The 18,903-nt window shown below is 43.0% G+C and overlaps 1 protein-coding gene across 2 annotated transcripts in view; it reads right to left on the bottom strand.

The window, feature by feature from the left end:
• The window catches only part of FSTL4 (follistatin like 4), a 200,348-nt gene that overhangs the window by 27,053 nt on the left and 154,392 nt on the right, over positions 1-18,903 (bottom strand). For both annotated transcript variants that reach the window (XM_027747682.2, XM_027747681.2), the window contains exons 7-8: positions 12,540-12,706; positions 1,086-1,206 (exon numbers count right to left, since the gene is read on the bottom strand). In XM_027747682.2, the coding sequence (XP_027603483.1) occupies positions 1,086-1,206; positions 12,540-12,706 (288 nt within the window). The remainder of the gene's footprint in view (positions 1-1,085; positions 1,207-12,539; positions 12,707-18,903) is intronic.

The following is an 18,903-nucleotide window of genomic DNA, read 5'->3' on the forward strand; positions in this document are numbered from 1 at the left end:
ACTTCCATCCAGCACACCTGGTTTTTAACTTAAACCTAAACCTCATGTCCACCATGGCTCTTCTTAACATCCATAAATACCCCTTTTTACTGTTCCTCCTCTCACTATTAACCTGTGTAACCTGCTCTTACCAGTTGAAAGCTCTCCTTTGTGCATGCCTGCACACATGTAGAGAAAGGACTTGATATTAATTTTCCTTAGATTTCTTCTAATAAAGTTATTGAGTTTTCCTTAAATATAAACACTTCCATACCAGAGTATGTCAAAATCTGCCCATAGTTAGCAATGGGTGACCCTGTCTCCTGTTCTGGAAATACTGCTGGGCATACTAGCACATGGAAATAAGGGTTCAAAGTTGGAAAAGGATGTTGGTGCTGGGGAGGTAGATACTCCATGGGTTGCTCCCTTGATGAAATGCTGGTTTAATCTCATGTAATTTTAAACTAAATCCGACTGACTGAGTTTGAGGTCAGGAGAAAGATAGCGAGTGCCTCAATATAAATTCCACCAGGCACAAATGTGGTCCAGGGGACGGAGGTGAACGAGAATGCTGGAATATGGCCCGTGTGATTCTCTCACCCATAAAATGGTTTGCCCTCATTTTGCAACCCAGTGGGCCAGTGTAAATAGCCCTCAGTGAACCAAGCTGAGTACAGCAGGGCAGGAATCTGATACATAGTTGGGAGTTGGATGGCTAGTTTTGGAAACATTGCTGTATTTATTTAAATATTCTGGGCTATTTCGTGCAACAGAAATGATTTTCTGGAAGAAGAAATTATCGAGGCAACACTTGTGTTGACAAAAGTAGTAATTAGTTTAAGAGATGCTTTGAAATAGTGCTCTGAAGTCTGTGGAGGTGTCAGTGACAGCTTTTCTGACAGTGAGGATCCCTGCTGAAGGCCAGGTAATTACACACAGCCCCCTTGGCACTTTTCTTTCTGACTGTGAGTGAGCCCCGAGCCGCGCTCGCTCTCGGGCACAGAGAGTTTGGGCCGTGGCTTCACACACCTCTGTGTGAACGAGGCTAACACACAACTTTTCTCAGGGAAGGTTTTCACGGAATGTCATATATGCCATTTACTAACCATTCACCTGAAGGATGTGGGTCTGATACAGCTCCTCGTAGCCGTAGGCATGACAGGTGTAATTGCCCATGTGCACGGTCGTTACCTTGGTGATGTAGAGGGAATCGTCCTCTCCGAAATCCTGCATGGAACAGAAGACAGGAAAGGTGCCTTGTTATTTAGTAACAATATTTTAAACACTCTGTGAATGGAGACTACCTGTTCAGTGGGTTTGATGGCATCACAGCCTGGGGACGCAGCTTGAATTCTGAACAGGAGGTTTTAAAGTTCATGAATCAACAGGCAGGGAGGAAATGAGAGGTGATTTAAGAGTAAGGAAAGCATCTCATCTGAGAATACAAACTTTTGTGCTGGTTGCTAACAAGGTGCTCTTTGCACATAAAAAGATGGCAAGCTCCTGCTGTTTAATTTATGGGGGAATTTAATATCTCCCTGTTAACCTCAGACGCATAAAACGCAAACCTTTGGGTGGGTTCAGGGTTCCTTTATCTGTGCTGGTTCTTAGAAAAGGCACTGCAGCCTTGAGACTTGAGAAGAAAGAACTGAAGCTGTTTGTCACTTACCTCAGACAATATCTTAGGCAGGAGACAAGCAAGTAGACAAAAAGCCTTTTCTCAGACAAACCTGTTTAGATCTGTAAATGTTTAACAAGTATCTTTCTTCATCCCCTTCATCTTCCTAGACCTGCTCTTGCATTACTTCAATTTTTGACTATAGATGGGGAGGATATGAGTTAGTAGAGATGTTTTGGCACTTGAATATGTTGTACAAGTGCTCTGCTTAGGAATTTATTTCAACTCATTATTTATTTATTTACTTCAATATTTATTTAACAAATTACAGCTAACAGAACCACAGCACTGATGGGTATGTTAAGCAGCTTCTCTTGTTACTCCACTAACGTTCACACTTCTGCAGCTCCACAGTGTTTGCATTTCTATGCAAACCCTGGAGGATACATTTAAAAACAGTTCATGAGCTTAAAGAACGATTTTCCTGTAATCATCCCCACGTGGGAAGCATGCTAAACTGACCTCTTTGCATAATTTCACTGCAGTATTATGGGAAAATCTCAAACTTCGAATCAGGAGGCACAAATCCTGTACAAGGGGGTGAGTGTTGGAGAGTGGCTTTGCTCCTGGAAACCCAAGGGCTTGTTTCCAAAGCTCCAGTGTGCAGCTGGAAGGCAGCCCAGGGGGCAAGGGGAAGCCCCTCCATGAGGTCCTGCCTGTGCCACCCTGGTGACACGGTCATGCAGCAGCGGGTGAGGAGGGGACAGCTCACCACTGTGTCTGCCAGCAGGGCTTGACTGAGCAGGCCAGGGTGCACAGACTACACAGGAAGGTCACGTTGCTCTGCTAGTTGGGAGTCAGGAACCTGGTCCTAATTTCTTTGTGCTGGAGAGAGGGAATCCATGTGCCCTTCTCTGCTGCACCCATGGCAGCGCCAACACAAGAGTCACAGAATCATAGAATATGGTGAGCTGGAAGGGACCCATCAAGATCATCAAGTCCAATTCCTGGCCCTGCCCAGGACACCCAAGAGTCACACCATGTGCCTGAGAGCATTGTCCAAACACTCCCTGAGCTCTGGCAGCCTTGGGGCTGTGCCCACTGCCCTGGGAAGCCTGGTCAGTGCCCAACCACCCTCTGGGGGAAGAGCCTTTTCCTGAGATCCAACCTGAGCCTGCTCCAGCCATTCCCTTGAGTCCTGTCTCTGCTCTTCAGAGTGAAGAGATCTGTACCTGTCCCTCCACTTCCCCTCCTGAGGATGGAGAAGGAACCACCCCCCTGCACTGCTGCTGCTGCCAACGCCTGCCAGGTGCTCAGCAATAACAAGCAGGAGTTGTTTGATCACCGGATGGGCTGATTTCTAAACCAACACCATTTGGGGCTCCTTCCACCTCACATTTCCTGCCTCTTCACGGTGCACCTGCTGCGCAGTTTGAAGCTTTCCTTTCCAGCCACCACCTTTTGAACATTTTTTGAAGGAAGCTGCGGTTCTGCAGCAGACGTGAGATGCCAGCTGGCACCTTCAAGAGAAGTACAAAGGAGGCCATCTCTTGCAGTATGGATTGATCTGGCACTACTTCTGCCAGCTCTTGAATCTTCTCCAAAACCTTCTGTCTGGCACTAGAGAAGCGTCTTCGTGCCTCTCCTCTCAGTGGCAGGTCAGCACTGGCAGGGGGGAGGGAATTTTGAGAACTTGCCTAGTTTTTAGACATGCTTTAAGGCAGATTTAGAGAAATATGGAGCTTACCAGCAGGACAATAACCCTTCCCAAAGCACAGACCTTCACCTGAGAAGGCACAGACATAACCATAACCTGGTTCTGTGGCAGTGCTGCCCCGATGGGCAAACATATCAACAATTACAAAGAATCAGAGTAAATCCACAGATGATCTGAAATCCATTATCTATCATCAAAAGCATGTCAGATATTATTGTCACCTCGGTGTCAGGCAGACTCAGCATCTACACTGTGGGATTAGCTGGTTAAGCTATCCAAGACATTATTACAAATATCTACTCAAAAATCCCCATTTCAAGCATTTGCCTGTTTTCTGGTCAGTTAGATCTTCCCTGATGGAAAGCAAAGATGCATGAGTAACTGCAAATAGAAAACATATCAACCCTGTTCAAACGATATTTGCATGAGATAGAGAAAATGCCTTGTACTGGAGGGGACTTAGTAACAGCTTTTAAAAGTTAAAAGAAACTCAAATTGAGTTTAGATCAATAAAAGCAGGATGGCTACTTTTATGGAATGATTTATAAGGAGTTGTGGAAAAACAGGACAATAAAATCTTCTCTATTTAAGTAGGTTTCTTCCTTTAAGACATCTCAGAAACATATTCTGAGTGCTTGGTTTGTGCTCTGTAATTGTCTTTTTATGGACAATCTGTTTTTTTCAATGCATACAAATGTATTAATATAAGTAAAGACCCTTTCAAAAACAAACAGATGCAAGACTATAGTATTATTCTCTCCCTCTCTAAATGTGTTTTTCTTGAAAAGAGGGGTTTATGTTGGTAAAAACATGGTTTATGACTTTTAAAAAATATTTTCTGATTTCTAGTGCTTAAAGAAAGTTATCAAGGAAGATTTAGGTTTAACACTGTATCATTTATGCTGGGATGAAGGAAATCATCAGCTCTGTACTAGAATCTGCACACACAGTAAATTCATATAAGACTACAGCATTATTAAAAATGAAAAGTGTTAGATGTGGAAAGGAAAAGGTGATTAAGAGATTAAAGGTTTGATACTGAACCTCTTGTTGCTACAAAAAGTAGTCTGAATTCTCTAAGAAATTAATGGCTCTTTCTGTGTGTTTATGGCAGCTCACAGTTTCTCCCTGTGTTTCCCTGTGGATATAATTAGTACATTAGGATTTCACAGCTACATTTTATATCTCTGGCTGCATTCTTATGCACAAGCACTTTCTGTGTGTGTTTCAGAAGGGTATATTTGGAAGTGCTGTAAAAACCAAGCCCCAGAGCACTAAGAAATGATGAGTCTTTGATTCCTTAATAGTCCCTAACTTTACATCTCACACTGGTCCCAGTCAGGAGTGCTGGGACACAGTGGGAAGCTGTTTGCTGGGATGGGGTGGGCAGAGGGAACGGGGTGAATTCAGGGTGGGAAAAGGCAGAGGAATCATTTCAAAGCTTTGGGTTTATTTCAGATGGCTTTTGTTTGTAAAGCCAGTTTTGCAAGTCACCACAAGTCTAAAAACAGAGTGAACCACAAACATCTATAAAACTGATGGAAGGTGATTCTATCACCCAGAACTATCCCACTTTTAAAGTTGGAGTATTTCAGGGCTGTCCAGGAGGCTCAGCAAGTGCTGCACCACCCAGGGAGTTGGGACTGCCCTATCCCAACCCCAAGAATGCCCCACAGTGAGCTAGAAAGGCATTTAAATGTATTGTCCCATGAAAAAGAACAGACAACCAGGAGAAAGTCAAGAAAAGTAACTTCTGAGACATGGTTTTCCTCATTTACCACTGAAGGTGAATTTTCATAGAGTCATAGAATCATGGAATGGTTTGGGTTGGAAGTGACCTTAAAGCTCATCCATTCCCACCCCCTGCCATGGGCAGGGACACCTCCCACTATATCCCAGGTTACTCCAAGCCCTGTCCAACCTGGCCTTGGACACTTCCAGGGATGGGGTGTCCCACAATTTTCTTGTGAAGAGGAAGAAACAGAAGTGATGAAACCAGAGGCAGAACCCATCTAACCCCACAGAGTGATGAACTCTGCACCACGGCAGCCAGAGAGGCACAGGGTGTTCATCACCTCTATTTTATGAATTTCATTATAAAATAATTCTACACATTCTGATAAAAAACCCTCAGAAACCTATGCTTATAATTTCTCATAATTGATAAGGTCGACTAGTGGCAGCTGATAAATTGGCTTCTCCAGCAATTCATCTCATGTTTTCTCTCCCTTTTTCCAATAAAATGTTCTCTGCCCTTCATGAGCTTCTTTCATGTCTGGCAGTTACCCCTCAACTAAAAGACTGATTAAATGACCTTAGAATATATTTTAACTTTTCAAGATTAAATAAATGCACCACCCTGCCTTTTACATTGATAACAGCTTGGTAATCTATAAAATATATAAAAAAAAAAAGCTGCTATTCACACAGTCAAATTCAGAAAACAACAAAGCAGATACCAGAAAATGGATGTGTTCCTTTTTTTTTATATTGTATTTCCTTTCCATCACTGCTGATTACCCAAGGCATCGCTCTCTCCAAAGACAGGATGTTCCATATTTATTTATCCCCTTCCCATTCCAAGGCATTCCCTGGGCACGGGCTCTGCCGGGGCTCGGCGACACCGCGCTCGGAGACATGGAAAACATGGACATTGCCTGGAAATCCTGCTCATGTTCTGTCCCAGGTGAATCCAACCTGTGACTGTAACACCACAAATCTCCTGCTCTGACACCCCGGAGGGAGCTGGGGGAGAGGAGCCCCGTTAACCCTGGATATGGATCCAGCCCCAATGCCAGGGGGTGCACCCGCCACCCACCTTCTCCTGCCTGCTGCAGATGCTTCTTCATGAAGCTTCCCAACATACCCTGGGGCTGTCCCAACATTTAAACCCTTTACATTTTTTGCCAACTCTCCTGTTTTCCAGGAATTTTGAAGAGGAGTTAGTATAAAGTAGATTCAGGCTTATTATTTTTTAGGTTAACTTCCAACTTGCTCAAGAAAAAAACTCCAATAAGGAACAGAAAAGCCAATCCCAGAGACATAAAAGCAGAGACTCCCCCATCTCCCCAGCTCTGGGGGAGGCACACTGGCACATGTCACCCTGCAGTGTGGCACTACTGCCACAGGCAGGGACACCTTCCACTAGACCAGGTTGCTCCAAGACCATCCAACCTGGCCTTGGACACTTCCAAATTCAAGAAAAACACCACCCTGATTTCACAGTCACTAAGATGTATTAACTAGTTCCCATGAAAAAAGCTTGCCTGATCCTCACAGTCCCAGAAATCTCTCTCTCTGATAATGTTTACAGGGTTTTAAAACAAAATGTACCCAAGCATTTAATAAGACTATTATTATTCAAAATCTACAACAATGGCTATCACTTTGGAAACGATTTCTCCTCACTAATCAAATGTCTCTGATCTTTTTTTACAATAGATTCATGAGTGATTCATATAAAAATAATAAAAATTAAATTAGTCATGGGCTCTTAAATCACTTTCTTTGGTGTTTTTAATAATTCATTTCCAGAGACAAGCTGAGAACTTATGCTTCATTAATATTATTTGTTCTTGGTTTTACACATGCTATCACTTTAGTCATTTACATGGAGAAAAAAATCAGCCTTAAGCAAATGCCAGAAAACTATTGCAAACACAGCCTGATGGGACATTAATTTATCTTTTCTTGTTTTTCTGCTCAAAGAATTTAACACAACATAAGACTTTGCTGGTGAGCCAAAAAAAAAGTTTTTGCTTGAACATATGGAAATGAACTTTTTAGATAGTTGTGCAATTATAATATAGATAAAAAATGGGTGAGTTTTATATCCTGAGAAACTCAGAGACAACATTACAAGGAAAATCAATGGTAGGTACATGCCTCTAAAAATGCAAGTGGATACAATTTCTGTAATCTTCATTATGGCAAAATGTGAGGCTCTATATTCTGAAAGTACTGCCAGAAGTAATTCTCCACTTAACCTCTGCTTTAGAGCCTGCAAAGACCTTAAGGAAATACAAGGATTTTGTAAACTTTGATTTGAAAGTGAACAAACTTGGCTCTAAAGGTGCAACTTTGTGTCATTCGCTCCCATCGCTGCAGCATCTGGGTTTGATCATTTTAACAGCCCAAATTCCCCTAGCAGGGAATTAATGGGGTTTATTTTTTTTATTATTTAACAGTGAATCTACATTAAAAACATGAGGGTATCACCTTCATACAGACTGTTTTAATGGGAAAACTAATGCCAGGGAGTTGCACTTTAAAGGTTGGCTGTTTGCTCTGGGTTTCAAATATTAAAGATGGCAAACAACTTGTTAGAAAAGCTGAGTTTTGAACTAATGATCTAAGGCCAGTTTGAGTTAAAATGTACAGATAAAAATGAAATCAGTAATTAAAGACACTAAAGAGTTTCTGCTCTAGCTACTTGCATTACACTTGGGAATTCACCACGTTCTTATCTACCTGTACACCACAATATTTGTTTTCTTATGGTAATCCTCTCTTCTCTGTTGTTTGTGTCTGCTTCTGAAGGAATAACTTATGTTTATAAATTTTATCAATTTATGTATTTTTCTCTGGAGATAATGTCAAATCATGTGAAACAATGCCCTGTAAATATTATGTAAGTACCTTTGACTCCATGAGGAGTTTATTATACTTTCAAATTGAGGAATGCTTGCATAAGCATATATTTGGGAAAATGTACTGCCTGTTCCTAGGAGGCAAAAGTATATTATTTTGAAAGATGACACATCTGAACCACTTCACTATTTGTAATCAGAAATCAATTTATAGCTATGACAATCTTATCAGTTTCAGCTACATTATAGTTATTTTCTGCATGAGAAAAGTTGATGTGACTTTTTAAAGCAGAACTGCAAAGGGACTTCTAATGGATAAATAATATGCATGGGTAATTTATGGAGAAATAATACTTTTATGCTAAAAGCAATCTTAAATGTTTGCAAGAGAGATCGTTTAATTACATGTACCATTAGCATGGCTCTTCTTCAATAGCTGTGTGACAACTCATTAACAGAGCTCCTCACAGACAGGACAAGACAAATTATTATGAGTTGCTTATGAAAGGTTCTGATTAAGAGAGCAATGAAAAATTATTAATATTTTGTTGCCAATCAAGATATCACATAAAAATGATTTAACTAATGCACTCAAACAACCAGGCTTTATAGTCATCTCCAATCTTTCAGTCCTGTGCAAATTTAGGATTATCTAGGTTTTTGTTGGCTGTCTTTGTCACTTGCAGTATTAATGTGGAACACGGTCATCCTTCTCAGACCACATTTGCCATGAATCCAGAGAGAACAAAGCCAGGAAGGACCCTCAGCAGTGCCTCTCCTGTGCTGCTCTCACACCTGGCTGGAAGGATTCTGGTTTTTCTAGACTTGAGCTTCCATTTTCATCTGATATCTTGAATTAGCATTTAGAAGAGAAAGAGTTTAATTGAAACATAATACCAGGATTTTTCTAAGTGTGTGACTATCCTGTAGGTCCGTATGTGATTACCATTGTGCCAAGAGCAGAGAGGATTTTCTTGAAGTTAAAAAGGTACAATTAATCTCCTGTTGCACTTCCAATTAGCCAAATTGCCAACCTTATTGTGAAAAGCAGAAATGCAATCGAGTTTCTGCTTGAGGCGCCCTAGAAGAAAACTGAAGTAATTTAATTAACTGCCTTCAAGTACATTAGAAGCACGCTGCCTTTACTTCCCTGCTGTCAATGCCTTTAAATAGATTATTGTTTAATGGGAGTTTCTGCACCCACAAAAGGCTGAACCTTTGAAGTGTCTGCTGCCACCTCCCAGCCTGTTGGACACACATGGCTGCACACACATTGCTGCATTTTCACGTGTCACCTTCTCAAAGCCAGGGCAGGTGACACCTCCGTGGGACAAGCAGCAACCCCAAACACGAGGTGTTCACGCTGCAGATGATGGCTCAGGTTTCACAACTACAGGACTTTAAAAACTTGGACTAAAGCTGGACAAGCTCGAGCAGTGGCCCCTGGGAATCTCATGATGTTTAGTGAGACCAAGTGCTGGTGCTGCCCCTGGGTCGGGGCAACCCCTGGTGTGAATCCAGGCTGAGGATGAAGAGATGAAGAGCAGCCCTGGGGTTGCTGGTGGATCAGAGGTTGGATTCACAAGTCAGCAAGGAAACTACACAGCTGTGTGCTTAAAAGATCAGAGTTTAACAGGCCTCCACCAATAGCTCACCAAAGACTTTCTTTCTAAATGCTCAGCTCTATGGGCCACACACCAACCAGGTACAGGCAAATGAATTTTTTTCCCCTTGCAAACAAGAAAGACTCAGTTAAAAAAGCTGCAGTTCAGTTTGTGGACAACTCTTGGGGGCAAGAAAAAAAGGAAAAAGCAGCAAGGTTTAAGAAATGTTGGATTGCAACACAGACTAAAAACTGAGCCTGAAAACAGCTTTTTCAGAAGATGATGTTAAGGACTTTTACCGAAAAAAACTACAGCTGTGTAGTTTCCTGACTTGTGGATCACAAGCCAGCAAAGTGCACTTGCAGCCCAGAAAGCCAAGTGTCCCCTGGGCTGCATCACCACAAACGTGGGCAGCAGGGCAGGGGAGGATTCTGCCCCTCTGGACCACTCTGGTGAGACCCCCCTGCAGAGCTGCCTCCAGCCCTGGGAACAGCACAGAGAGGACATGGAGCTGCTGGAGACAGTCCAGAGGAGGCCCCAAGAGGATCAGAGGGCTGGAGCAGCTCTGCTGGGAGGAAAGGCTGGGAGAGTTGGGATTGTTCAGCCTGGAGAAGAGAAGCTTTGGGGTGACCTCATTGTGGCCTTGCAGGTCCTGAAGGGAGCCCACAAGAAAGAGGGAGAGACTATTTACAAGTGCCAGGACAAGGGGGGACGACTTCAAACTGGAAGAGAGGATGTTTACATGGGATATTAGGATGAAGTTCTTCCCTGGGAGGGTGGGGAGGCCCTGGCACAGGTTGCCCAGAGAAGCTGTGGCTGCCCCATCCCTGGAAGTGTCCAAGGCCAGGTTGGACGGGGCTTGGAGCAACCTGGGCTAGTGGAAGGTGTTCCTGCCCATGGCAGGGGGTGGGACTGGATGATCCTTAAGGTCCCTTCCAACCCAAACCATTGTGTGATTCTATGATAAATAAAAAGACTGGATTTACCAGCTGAAGGACCCCCTTTCAGCCCTGCTACCAACCAGTGCTTCAGACCTGCAGGTGCCCACCCTTGGCAGCCACAGAGGGGACAAGTCTGAGCTCGAGCATCCCACAGAATGCCCATGGTGGCAGAGGGAAAAGGAAAAATGGCAATCCCCAAATTGTGCCACCTCAAGCAACCAGACCAGAATACAGATGGCAGCAAGAGATACAGAACATAAAAAATTTTATACAGCTTAATTAAAGATGAAAAAAGGTGTGGAGGTGTTCATTAGACTAAAAAATGTTGATGTGCAGTGGTAGCAGGTGTTATATGACAAGGTGATAGAGGTCATAAACTGACATGTGAAACATTAAAATTGAAGCATAAATCCTGTTTTTTTTCCCTGTGAGAATCTCAGTGCTCTTTTGATAGAGTTTCTCAGTGAAATACTAGTTCAAACAGATCAAAAAGGGATTTTTTTTTTTGCTGTATTACACTCCATGGGAGTGTTGAATCATTCAGGAACCAGTGAGCTTATGTGCAAAGACATAACTCTGCCTCTTAACATAGAATAATCAATGGGAAAGAGAATTACTTATAAGCAACCCAGAAATCCACTTGGGCTGGCACTAAATGATGGGAGGAACTGGCATTTCAGTCTGAAAATGTACTCAGCATTCTCTTTAAAATAGTAGGAGTTGCAAATGAACCCTCACAGCCAAGTGCTATCTGTCCTGCAGGGATGTGCTTCTACTCCAATTCTTGGACTGTCATTTTATGTCCAGTTCACATATAAATTTTAATCCTTTAAGATTAATCTTACCATAGACAAAATTTCATAAATGTGAGATAAGTACTGAAAATTTTCATTATTTTTGGCCAATAAATTCTAAGACCACTCTTAAGCCTCCATTGCATTTCAATGTCCTGCTCAAAGCAGTGACAAGAAATACATTTTAAAGGATAATACTTGCTTGGATGAAAAGAAAAAGATGTTTTGATGGTTTTAATTACCGAGCTTGTGTACACAGTAATCACCTATACATGGTGCACATGATTTTCCTGCTAAGGTAGAGCCAACAAATAAAATACTGAGATGCCGTGTGCATTTCTATCCCATGTGCTGTAATTTTCCTGTTTTAATGCAGAAGAATAAACCAAAGATTTTTCCCATTTCAGCAATCCTGGATACACAACAATTTAGGGAGCTACAGTATTGACTGTAACAGCTCTGAACTGAGTGGTTATCAAATTAACAAGAGCTGAACGAAAATATAAATCAACTCTTGCTGTAGTGTAATTAAAATAAAACCTGATTTACCGTGTACTTCAATGCAAAGAGAAATGAAATACAGACCATATTTTCTGTACACTACTTTTCACTCTCTCCATAATTAAATGTTATTAAATAAATGACTAAGTTTATGCCATTATTCAGGTATTGTCTCTACTATCAACTATGACTCACAGATCAGACCAGCACTGCGAATTAAAAGAGATTCATCTTCCTTCCTGTGAGGGCACTGCCACACCCTGCTGAATAATCCCATTTTTAAACTGCTCCTCAGAAACAGCAGCCAAGGAATGAGAGAGGAGTATTGGCTGAAAGGCAAGTGAAACAGGAGGGAGAGAGATAGAAAAGTATTATTTGATTCAGAGAGGGGAGAGAGTCATTGCCAATCCAAATTGTTTCACACTCTCGATGAACCTGTTTCTTCGTACTGGGAAAGACATCCCTGAGGATCTAATGGTCTGTAGAGCTGCTTGCCTCTGACTCTCCAGGTGTGGGGACCACAGGTTGCACCAATGGAATGAGCAACCAGGGATGAAGTCCCTGTGCTGGGTCACTGCAGCACTGAGCTTTAATTTCACGTAACATGTTCCAAGTCCTCCTGCTCTCCACCGCTTTGCTTTTACCCCTCGGACATACTCACGTACACCAAACATCACGCCAGCTCCCAGTTTTCCACAACAACAAGATAAGACTCGTGCCCTTTTAACTATGACCTGCTGAGTGAATGAGGTCACACTGGAGGCCCTGCCCAGACAGTGGCGGTGGGAACACGTACGTTGATGTCCTCCAGGTCGAGGAAGTTGAGGACGACGCCGTTGCGCTTCCAGACGATGGGGGGCCGCAGGGCCCCGCGGATGCCGCAGGTCAGGACGGTGCTGAGGCCCACGGTGATGGTGGTGACAGTGACCCTCTGCTCCTCCGGCAGGCTCAGCCGAACCACCTCTGTGAAAGGCACAGCGACAGGAACAACGTCAAACACCACATAGGGAAGCTGTGCCTCTCCTCCCCCGAGGCCATTTGGAGTTGGCTTCCCACCAAGTCCCCCAGACCACAGCAAAAACCTCCTCCTTCCCTTCGGGTAAAGGAAAAAAAACCAGAGAAACTGAAAGACCTGAAACCAACCGAGCTATAGCAAAATATATATATTTACGTCATCATCATGGCTAGGCTTTGCAAACAAAGACTTGGGAAGGGCTCTACCCACATTTGTTACCAGTGCGCTGGTGGCTAAAAAGGCCAATATGAGATAGGCACAGCCAGTTGCAAAAGGCACAGCAGAAAGACTCCTTAAGTGGTATATTCTGCAAGACACGATTCTTTCTGTGTTGTCTTTTCTCCTCAAGAGTGATCCTGTGTGCTTTCTCAAAAGCATCAGCAGCATTATAGGTGGTGTGTCTCCAGACCTCCCGATTGGAGGCCAGAGCAGACATAGCAAAATATGTATATTTACATATATTACAGTTATATACAGTCACAATACTACGTACATATAAAAAGAGAACCCCAAACAACCCCCTCCAAAGGGGAAGGGAAAGGGAAAAGGGACAAAACCACAAAAGAAACCCGAAGTAGGTGTGCACAATCAATAAAGAACTAGCAAAAGAAAATCTTACTGCTCTCCTTGAGACAGCAGAATTGCGCCAAGCACCGCCGGCACCCTCCACCTCCCGGGATCAGCAGAAACAACAGGGCCCGAAGGCCTCAACTCCCAGATGAGCAAGAGGCTTCTCTCTCCTTCTTATTTATGCCCTGGCTTACGTAAAAATCGTTTGGAGTACCGGGAACGTGGCCACTTCCTCACCAAGGAAGGCCTAGACTGAAACTATCACATCCCCCCTCTGCCTTCTTTCTTTCTCATTCCAGGAATAACTCCGAAGGATTTTGGCAAGGAGGTGGAATATCTATGCTGTAAAACACCCAAAGACATAACCAATAAAGCCAAGTAAAGAGACAAGTGGAATCTGCTACAATCAAAGTCACTGTGTCCCTTTGCTGAGGCATCTCAGCGGCAGCTGTGGCACGAGGGCACTGAGGTGGCCCACGGGCCAGCCTGGCTGACACAGAGCAGTATCAGGAGGACAGGGAGGACAAGCTCTCTGGCTTGAGATCATCTGGCTTTGTTTCTCTGCAGCCCTCTTGCCAAGGTCCTTTGAAAAAGCACAAAAATGAGTCATGTTCATTCCTTGAAGAAGAAGAATTAAGGTCAGACTGCTGTTGCTGAAACATAGATAAACCCAGTTTTAAATTATCCAAATACTGGAAGCCACCAAACAGGAAATCTTCTTTAGCAAAGACAGCCATATATGGCATCTGAGATACAGATGTCCTAAAAACCAAAGCTTTCTTGTATTTTATTTAAATTAAAAAAAAAAAACACAACAGTTATTTTGACTTACATGTGCCACACAAAAGAAACTCCTGAGGCAGACCTTACTGAATCCTCATCACCACCTCTTTGAAACCACATCTCCAACATTACACCCCACACAGGATCTTCATGTCACTTCCTGGGAAGATCTCAATGCCATGTGCACTTTCCTCCAGCCCTCTGAAGTGCTGACTTTCAGTGAATCTGAACACCTATTTTATCATGTCAGTTCACAGATTAAGATGTGATTTGGCCTTAAACTTTAACGGCTTTGGTGGGAAAATCTTGCATTCATTGATGGGGCTTGAATGATGGAAATGCATGGAATAAAAATGAAAAAAAAAAGGTATCTACATTGGCAAGCACCACTTTCTACATCTTCACATGTAGTCAAATTGAAAAATTGCTTTAACATCTCTTGAGCAGCAAATCTCTTAAATCTGTTCACTAAAATCCTCAGGCTATGTCAGCAGCCTTGGGCAGCCTGGACAAACTCAGTGCTCTGCTCTAGCAACTGACTGTGAAGAATTAGTGCCAAATCTGCTTGTGCAGACGTGCTCCAACAGCTCTGCACCCCTCCTCTCCTGCTTCTTCCACCTAAGAGAGGAGTCAATGTGCCACAAAATGTATTCGCCACTGTGGATCTGAGGCTGACTTTGGGCTGCAGGGATCCATACAGATACATCCCATATCTGCCAGCAGTGAGCATTTCTCCTCCTTAGAATTCCCAGTGCTGTTTTAGGAAGAGTACAAGCTGTTTTAAATAACAGGTAGTTATAGTTATGATAGATGGGTGGTCAAAATTAGGAATTTTTTACCAACTTGGTGCTAGTATTTGTTGGCTTCCAGAGGCATTACATGAGAAGAGAGACTAACAGAATCCAACCACCAATATTCTGTGCTTCACACCTTAAAAATCAGAAGGGGAGAGGAATTAAGACTGGGAAGGAGAACGTTACCCACACAAGGTCACTGAGCTGGTTGGCGGCTGAGCCAGGAAGAGATAACACCCCCTTAAATCACACTGCCCTCAGGTACCTGCTGGGAGAGATCAGGGATGTGGCAACTCAGGGGCACAGGCATAGGAGTGGAGACACCCCAGAGAACCACCGAATGGTTTGGGTTGGAAGGGACCTTAGAGCCCATCTCATTCCACCCCCCTGCCACGGGCAGGGACACCTTCCATTAGACCAGGTTGCTCCAACCTGGCCTTGGACATTTCCAGGGATGGTATGACCATCCCAACACCCCCATCCAGCTTCCTGAAGCATGTAAACAGCACACAGGGGCTAAAAATGTAGTTATTTTCTGCATAATAAAGAACTCCTTTTAATGAATAAAATATTTGGAGCGCACTTGACAGGATAAAGAACTGATAATTACAATAATTTGTAGCGTGGAGTAGGGCTAATGAGGACATCTTTTCTTGAGGAGAAATGAAATAGAGGGCCATTCATTTACAAGAGAATTGTTTTTTCATCTTACTGCTGTTTTCCTTAATTCCCTCTGCTGTTTTTCATCCTGCCCTGAGCTCCCTGGCTCATGCTGGGCTCCCATAAGCTCCCTCTTCAGCAACGTTTTTTGAGTGCTTTGTTGCAGCAGAATTTAAGGCTCCCTGCCCATCTTCCAAATGACTGCTAAAAAGGCTTTAGCTTTTCCTTTTTAGAAGCACAGTAATGAAAAATACATTAACTTTTAATTAAGAAGACACCTTGCACAGCTGCCATTCCTGGATGAACCATATGAGGCCAGGAGATGACTTTTTTATGTTAAAGCATGTAATTAGCACAGAACACTTTAACAACACAAACACACTCCTTTTTAGAGTGTTTCTATGGAGCATATTTGAGAGCATCTTATTACCAATACATTTGAGGGACTCTTATTAACATCTAAAAGCCTTTCTACTACTACAGAATTATTTTGTGTGGTTTCAGTTATTGCTTTGTTGTTATCCACAGAAAAGATTTCCTTATGCAATCAGGTGTATTGGGGAGGAAACAGGATTCCCTAAGAGGATGGGAGGCTGAGCTTTTGAAAAATCTCTTAAAAAACTCAAGAGTCTCGTACCTAATTTATAGAGCTTAGACACACTGAAGTTATTTGATTTATGTGTACAAATTATTCAAGTCACCATAATGATTTTGTGTAGAGCTCCTAGATTAAGTATTGAGCACTTTTCCTTTTATTTTTAAAAACCTTTAGGAGATAAAAGGATTTTTACCATGTGTGTAAAACTGAACATAACAAATGGTGCTCACTTGCAGAACACAAGCTGACATGGAATTTGGTCCTAAAATCAAGCAGTTTTATGTTCATTTGGAAATTCTGCAGGATGATGCATGGAAACCAGCCTTCTACATCCCATAGGTCCAACGAGTATCAGTCCTTGCTGACCACAGTCATCAAGTCATGTCAAACCTGGTACTTCTCTCTGGGATTTCAGTTGAAGTTACTCTTCAGCTTATTCCAGCTGGAAATAAAAAAAAGTTCTTGCCTCCTGTTATCAGAGAGAGATGCCATCAGCAGAGAATGGGATGCTGTCATTTTTCACTCAACTTTTACTGGTTTCAGACAGGGTTTTGTAATGATCACCTTTAAGAAAGAACTGAATTAAGGCTGACTCTGTATCAGAGGACCTGAAGTAACCTTTAATCAGGCAGATGAAAGACACTAAATATGGTACAAAATCAAGATCAGTGAAGGGTGGCCAGGACACCACAACCTGCCCTTTGGTGATGGCAGAGCTCAGTGCCTGAGCACTGTGTGGCTCAGGAATCAGGGCAGTGCCATCTCCAAACCCTTCTGCCCTGTTCTGGAGGGTGAGAGATCAATCCCTCCCTGTGTGCCAGGGGTTCTCCCACCTTTCCTGCCTGGCCTGACACTGAGCCTGAAGCACTGAGCACCTCTGGTGACCCAGCAGTTGCCATCCTGATGTTCTCACATCAAATTACATTAAACTCCTTGCAGTGCCAGTCCCATGGCGAGAACGTGAAGCCTTACTAATTCCTCTTCTTGTAAGAAAAATGTCAAGATCCTGTTGAACATTTTCCTCTGTCCCTCCTCCTCGCCAATGTTACCTAAGGTGCTAAGCTGGAGTTACACTGCACCCTCACCAGCTCTGCATACTAATGCAGCAGGTACTGCTTGTTGTGCTGGTTTATCATGGAAATCTTTCTCTCTGCTGTCATTTGCAGCCTGCCAAAGGCAATCATAATTTCCCCATGAAGACATGTATAATTGAGGTCATTACAGGGAGCAACCTGGAATGAACATCTATGGAGAAAACCTCCTTGATGTAGTGCCTCGTGGAGATAATCTACACAGTGATGTGGGGCACCTGCCTTTGCTCGTGCTGCACTACCTACAGACACAGATCTCACACTAAAAAGGGCTTAATACCATTAATTAGATCTCTTCCCTTAAATCTAAAGAAAATATCCTTTTTAATGCATTGTTGCCACCTTTAATCATTGTTATAGTTGTTCATGGATATCTTGCCTTGCTAAAACAGAATATCTTAGAATAGTTTGGGTTAGAAGAGAACTTTAGGATCATCTCATTCCAATCCCCTGCCATGGGCAGGGACACCTTCCACCAGCCTAGGTTTCTCCAAGCCCTGTCCAACCTGGCCTTGGACACTTCCAGGGATGGGGCAGCCACAGCTTCTCTGGGCAACCTGTGCCAGGGCCTTCCCACCCTCACAGGGAGGAATTCCTTCCTAATATCTAATCTACTCTGGCTCTATTGCTGAGATCATGCCTATGAGATGAGACAATGCCTTTTTAATCCTGTAACTCGTTCTCAGAGGGGAGAAAAAGAACCAAAACATCCCTTGTTTGATGTAACGGGAGAATGACTTTCAAAGAAAGTCTCCAGCACTGACTCTTGCCCCCAAATTAATGCTCCTGAGCAGAGAGACCTGCTGTTTGTGAACTGAAGCATGGGTAACACAGCCCTAAATACATCGTGTTTCTCCAGCAATGGTTCAAGTCAGGGTTGATTTAATGGGATGGAAACTTTAGTGTCTACTTAATTCCCCAAGTCCTGCAGCTGTGTTTATGCACTGCATTGCATTAGTAAAATCTGTTTATTGCCTCAGGGCCATGAAGGTCAGTGGTGACTTTGGCATTTGTTTCAACAGATAAAAGAGTTCTCTAGCTGAACACACTCTAAGGTGAGGAGCTCACTGAATCAAGAAAGTAAAAACAATTAATGGATCATAGTTAAAAACAGGATATACCCTTTTTAATTTTTCCCCCCCCCAATAAATTTGATGAGATGTATTTGGCTTTGCATGGAGTTTGGAGAAATTTTAGTCCCTCTTAAAGCTGAGCCAACTGCAGCTAATTGATTTTAAAATGACCATGTTATACGTGAGGTGTGTGCCTAAACATGCCACTGAAGATGAAGTTTGGCCAGACAATGAGAGACTCTGGTGCTACTGCTGGGGAGACATTGGGATGAGATGTCATCTGGACAGTCACAGCTGGGAGAGGTTAAAAGCAATGAAAAGCAGTTCACAGTGGGTCAGAATCTGTAAAGCACTGTATAATATGCTTATAAATTACTGATATTAGCATTTGATTTAGTTTCTATTCTACGCTATAGGCCAAATAAATGAATTAGTAACAACCTCAGTACACAAATCACCCTAGTTTGCCTTTGCAAACCTGTCCCACTGGCTGTTTTTAGGACTATCTCCAGAAGAAACAGTCATGCCATCACATTTTGCTGATTATTAAGGTTCAACAAGCTGCTCTCACCCAGA

Source organism: Pipra filicauda, unplaced genomic scaffold, assembly GCF_003945595.2.
Source record: "Pipra filicauda isolate LSUMZ 115617 unplaced genomic scaffold, ASM394559v2 scaffold89_size2521313_pilon, whole genome shotgun sequence".
In the NCBI taxonomy this organism is placed as follows: Eukaryota; Metazoa; Chordata; class Aves; order Passeriformes; family Pipridae; genus Pipra; species Pipra filicauda.